This window comes from Mytilus edulis, chromosome 6 (genome assembly GCF_963676685.1).
Source record: "Mytilus edulis chromosome 6, xbMytEdul2.2, whole genome shotgun sequence".
In the NCBI taxonomy this organism is placed as follows: domain Eukaryota; kingdom Metazoa; phylum Mollusca; class Bivalvia; order Mytilida; family Mytilidae; genus Mytilus; species Mytilus edulis.
In genome coordinates, this window is record NC_092349.1 from 43297072 (window position 1) to 43303659 (window position 6588).

The 6588-nt window shown below is 31.5% G+C and overlaps 1 protein-coding gene across 1 annotated transcript; it reads right to left on the reverse strand.

The window, feature by feature from the left end:
• Positions 1–671: 671 nt before the first annotated feature.
• LOC139526405 (uncharacterized) lies at positions 672–2031 on the reverse strand. Its single transcript, XM_071321550.1, has 3 exons — positions 1813–2031; positions 912–1610; positions 672–869 (listed from the first exon to the last, which is right to left on the reverse strand). Exons 1-3 carry the CDS (start codon positions 2029–2031, stop codon positions 672–674), a joined length of 1116 nt encoding a protein of 371 aa, XP_071177651.1.
• Between the last annotated feature and the right edge of the window lie 4557 nt (positions 2032–6588).

A 6588-nucleotide genomic window follows, 5' to 3' on the forward strand; every position in this document is an offset into this window, starting at 1 on the left:
GCATGCACTTTTAATTAACTTCCTATATTACTATTTTTCGATATTATCATTTTTAAATCAAATTTTCTGTCAATATGGTTGTTCATCTTTATTTAATGATTTTCATTTTAAGATTAAATATGAACTACAGATATATCTTTATAAAGTACTTGTTTTTTAACATGATTTTTTTTTCTCTGAATACACTATTTTTCAATTAAAAAAAGAAAGTCCAATAATTTCAAGGAAGTGACAACAGATAAGCATGCATACATAGTATATTATTGTTAAAAGTAAGCTTTATAATATAATCTACCTATTGGACTAAATGAACAACAAAATACTGTAGTCGAGAATTGGAAGCAATCTGTTATATGTTAACAAAATTTTCAATTTATTTGCATTATTGGAAACTTGAAAAAAAGATAAAAGTTATAACTGCTACTTTGTTCTTTGTTGTTCATTCAGGGAAAGCATGGTGCTAAATTATTTCACAATCAATATCTCATGTTTCAATTTATTATACATGCAAATCTCACTGTTGAAGCCTTCAAGGAAATAGTTTAATAATATTTTTAACAGTATTTTTCAATCAAACTTTCAGCATTTATCATATCATGTATTTTTTCTCTTCAAAAAATTATTAATACTAATGCATACAAAATGTGAGATATTTGATTTGATGAAATAATTTAACCTAAGGGGTCAAGCATATTGCAAGCAGCACAACAAACAACAACAATATCATCAAACACAGGCAAACATGAAATAGGGATTTCGTTTTTAAAAAAACGAAATGTTTTGAGACGTCCAATTGCTTGCTCAACATAAATCCTAACAATTGCTATTTTGGAAGTTTCCAATACATCTCCTGAAGACATAGACAGTTTACCACAAGTGCTTGGCGGGATACCAAGTCTTGCTTAAACAACCATTAAGTCTTCTTTTATCTTAAAACCCCTGTCAGCCATAACTTGGTCATTTGGTTCCAAGTTAAAAATAAAGGCACAGTTGTTGAAGATAAATTTGTCAGACGCTCTGCCACCGTAGCATGGAGAAACATAGGAAAACATTCCATTTGGAGTAATGGCAACAAAGAATTTAATTGTGCAGTGGTGTTTATAGTCAGACCAACACTGAGCCTGTGTGTCAAGGCTTGAAGGAGTTTCAATAAATATCTCAGTACAATCAATGATGCATCTGACATTAGGGTAAAAAGTTTTAAAGCATGATGGAAGATTTTCTTTAATAACATTTTTTGAAGGCCAAACTATAAGATGGCATAACTCCAACCTCATCAGTTTAATCCATGTTATAAATATGGAGCTGACAAGTGCCTCTGAAATTTGTAAACGAAATGCCAAATCATGTACCAACAATCCTAACCTCAAACGCATCATCACCAACAATAACTCAATCTCTAATTTCAGTTTTCTACCAGGACCTGGTTTTACAAATAAATCTGGATCATCATCCATAGAATACCTCATTGGTGCCTCTTGTAAAGTTTGTTTTGATCCCTTCCAGTAGTGCATAACCGAGGCTTTCATACTTAAATGATCAAATATAGTTTTAAAAACAGTGGTATTGAGTAGACCAGTATAAAACTGCACATCCGCATCTCTGGATAACTGTACGGATGCAATAGACAGTGTAAATGATTGATTTAAAATATTAGTACTCAATTCTGAGGAAGATTCTTTTTGTTTCTTTTTTTCGTTTTTGGTTCAGGTGTTCTTAAAGTCAGTGAGCGTTTAACAGGAGGTTTTTGGGTTTTATTGTCACTGTTTGTAAGAAAAAGTGTTGGATATGAACATCTGAATGTGCGTTCACCATCCTCAAGATGATTGGAACAAACTTTAGCATTTTTATTTTCAGTATAATCTTTTCTTCCCTGATGAATCTTGGAATGCCAGATTTGACGTATAGTTTTTCGTCTTTCGGTAAGCCATGAAATTGAAAATTTGTAACATGTGATTTTATGACAATTTTGTCAGGATAGCGTCTGTCATTATTGCATATTTCAATGCTACACCTGTCACTTTTACCCATCGTTAGTAAAATACATATAAATGTTAAGGAATACTATATAGTAAAATATTATTTCCATCGATCATCGCGGTGGGAAGTCGTCAAGAACACAGTATTATTTTATGTAGGGGGTTCACTCGATACACGCAAATTTGTATTAGTTTTAACTTCAAGGTTAATCGAGCAAATTTATTAAATAATTGATTTTTTCTTTTTTTTACTTAACACCGAGCTCATGAGGTTCTTATATCTGATCTTATTGCTGTGTCCACAATTATTATTCTACGTATTTCACCTGTACCGGTGTGGACAATTCCATGTTTATATCACATGACATTTCCGCGGGAAATTCTTCTATTGGGACCGTAATGAATGGAAAAAAATATCTTTTATTATTTTAAATTGTACAATTTTACTATTATAAGGTCTATATAAATGTAAGATTCACCAAATTCATTAGGTATTTTACATTAGTATGAAATTGCTACTTATATGTCTTAATATATTACAACGGATTTAACCAGTTTTTAGCGCATTTGATCATATTTTACTTAATTTTATCGCTTAACAATAAATGGTTTACTTTTATTCTAGACTTATATAAAGCAATAATAACAGATTTTTAACATAAACATGAGATAAGATAGTTTTAAAAACACCCAAGTCCCTGTATATATGCCATGTAAAAAAAAAACTAAAAAAAAACACTTTCTTTCTTTTATATGCATGTGCTGTACATATTTTTAATGTGTTTACAAATTTTAATAAGACATTAAGGGTGTATACTCCATTCGGAGGTGCTCCTACTTAAAGGAGGCTTATACACAAAAGAAGAAGGATGTAAATTTGGATTAATGCATCTGTAATGTGAAATATATTGTTCTCTGTGTATATATTTTTGATGAATTGATGATAACATTTTCTGCAACATAATTAGATGTCAGGTTTGTACACATTTAGTCTCTATTCTAGTCTATAATCAAAACTGAAGCCAGTTAACTGGTGAAGGGATACATGTGCTGCATAATCCCATCACATTTCAACCAACAAACAACTATTGAATATTTTATCAGCTGACATATCTATTTTTTATTTCATCTAATGTCAGTCAAACCAACTGACAAAATCAGCGGAAACCATGTATTCGCGAATTCTATGTCTTTCACCTGCTATGGACGATTCTGTGATTGACCTACATACACCTTATCGCTAATCCCGGCTGACCCGGCCGCTTGAACTTTTGACAACAATCACTTTTCCATTGTGGCGTCAGATATTTTGTTTTATGACGTCAACATTTTACAGGAACCTGTGTGATATCCAGAAATGGTGGACAAATAGCGATAAGGTGTATTACAGCCATGAAAATGGTATATCCCAATTTACTCATGGCATTTACGTGGGAATTCCGCAAATACCATACTGCCATATCGAATTTACCAAATAGGCAATTACAAAACAAATATATACATGTACATGTATAGTCACAGAAGTTTGAAATCCTAGCAATGACGGTGTAAAGATATGACAAACTCGACTATCACAGTAGAATAAAAAAATAGGGAGGTACACCCCCACCCTTATTTTTATCTAGAATTATCTACATTTATAACATATAATTTATTTACTGTAATTTTTTATTTACAATGACAAATTTCTACAAATCCAGTAAGTTCTTTTTGAAGTCCGACACATTTTTGATGAACGAAATTACGTCCTCCACGGATACGTGTACATACAGAATTTCTTAGTATTTCAGTTACAGTTAGCAAACTTTGCTTTTGATTATCAATTTGCGTCAAGTTATAAAGCTGTATGAAATGTATGTCTTGATATTGTTTCAGTTTCGTTTAAAACACATCCCAAGTTTTATTTTTTTTCACCATAAACAAAATTGGTCCAAAGTATAACATGTACATGTATAATGACAGTAATAAGAGTAGGTGTGCAGTTAAATCCTTTAAAAAAGTGAAACCATTGAACTATATTTTTCGCCTTAGTTTGACAGTCACACTCCTAATCTTGAGTAGTATCTTTAAGAACATCAAAGCCATTAATACGTAGTAAAACTGTTCAAGTTGTACACCATTTGTTGAATAATAATATTTTATTATTTATCAGTATTAAGTTACAAGTATTGTTTAGTACATATGAAAGACTGAAGCAATACAACTATAGAAGATTTAAGTTTAATCAATCTAGCGTACATTGCTGTTTTTCATGTAACAATAACGTAATGTAACCGTAGCCTCAGTAATTATTGTTACATTTGTAATTAATCGGTTCCTCACCCAACTTTGCATTCCGGCAATTAGTCTCCAATGTAACAATAATATTTTTATTATTGTTACATTTCCATGTAACCGTAGCCAGTGCCTTGTTTCTATGATAATGACACCCCCTCATTTTTGAAGGCTGTATGGTTGCCTATAATTGCTATGTCATCTAATCCTCTTTGTCCGGTCATGCTCATTGCCAATCATAAAAAAAATATGTCTGTTTACGGTTACCCAACCCACCCTATTTCGAGTGCTGACCCTAAGTTATTTTAAGTGATTTTATCTGTCATAAAGTGAAAAATAAAATGACTCATGTCAAAAGTAACAGTAAAGATAGTGTCGCCTGTTACATCCCAAGTTCACAATCGTGAATATGATAGCTGTTTTTAGGAAATTCGCGACTCGTGTGATGAAATAACACTTTGCTGCCATATTTTCCCCCAACCAATAACAAAGGGAAATAATTTTCAAAACTACAGGTAAACTCGGACCACGACAAGATGAAACTGCATGACTCAAAATTATGTCACAAAAAGTAAAATGAAAAAATAAAATAAAATGGGAATACCGACCTACATGTACCTACCCTATTTTTTTTAAAGTGCATGTATGTAACCTTAAACTAATTAAAAGATATTATTTAAACTTATGTGTTTAAAATTTTGGTATAACTACAGAATTACAACTTATGACAAAACTTTGAATTTCCTACTCAAATAAGTGATTTAAAAATCACTTATTTCAATGAATCCCCTGACTTAAAACAGACATATATTTTTTTGTTGGTTTACTCTTTGTAATTTTTATATGTATGATTCTCCACCCTAAAGAAAAGTTGTTTGGAATGAAATGAATCCCCTCCAGATCCTCCTTAATAAGTTGAAAAGGCTTTATTTACTTCTTATATACTTTAGAACTTTGTTGTGTTTTGTGGGGGGGGGGGGGGGGGTCGAACCTGTTGTTTATAAGTTGTAAATCAGGCCATTACTTTTTCTCAATTTAATTGTTACATATATTTAACATGTCTGGACTGGTTTTTTTTCTTCTCTTTTTTGAAGGCTGTATAGTTGCCTATATATTTACTTTGTTATTTGAACCTCTGTGGATAGTCGTTTCATTGGCAATCATACCACATATACTTTGTTCTATATGGATTGCATACCTGAAAAAGATGTTCAAAGTTGAATATGCTGCAAACTTCAAACAGCCTACTACAACTTATTTACCATGAAACTATTGATCAGAATTGAACTATACATGTATACATTTATAATTGATTTCATCCCAGTCCTCATGTACATGTACCACTATAGCTATTAATCAACAGAACAAATGCAAATACTTACAGTTTTGATGCCATCAAAGGTTTTTTTTTATAAACCTCTAATCATAATTATATCAATATATTAACTGTATCCCAATATGAACATGTTGGGCTCTTCTACAGCAGTATACAGTATAAGGTTTTCTTATTTGTATAGGCCTGTTTACAGGATGTATAATGGAATACTGTTGTCAGTCTGTCTGTCCGTCCGTTGTCAACATGTCAGACATGAACTTTAAAAGGCTTTAATGAAATTGCATAAAACTTCGGTGAATTGTTTATATCTATCGTGAGCTCCCTTTCTTTTTTTTTACAAATTTTAGAATTTATGTTTCCGAGTTCAAAAAAAGGGGGGATATTCCAGTTTTTAAACTATAACTCAAAAATGCTTTCAGCAGTTCTCATGAAACATTGGTGAATTGTTGATATCTAGTGATGTAAGCTGCTGCCTTTAGAAAGAATCTTATGAATTTTACATTTCCAAGTTATGGGGTTTTATATATATATTAAAAAGGGGGATTTTTCAAGTTTCTGATAATGTTATCAACAATTCTCATTAAACTTTGGTGCATTGTTTATATCTATTGATGTAAACTCCCTGTTTGATTTTCATAAATTTCTAATATGACATTGAGAAGTAATTGAACTTTATTACAAAAAAATCATGTGAATCCCACACTGATGTATAACATGTACAATAATCAGACATCAACCCAAGCCAACCTGGATGTAATTGAAAGACATCTAGAGGTCAATACACAGTCTTAAACAAAAGACAAAATAATTAAAATGTCAATTGTTCTTGAACAATTGAGAGGTCTTTCCTTTTGTAATGCAAGATACATGTTCCAATAGACGTAGAATGTATTGAAAAGCTTTAAAACACACTGAAAATCCTTTAAATAAGGTCAAAAACACATCATTCGTTTTATGGGACATGACCTTAACCTTTGACCTTTGTCAAGGTCATTAGTC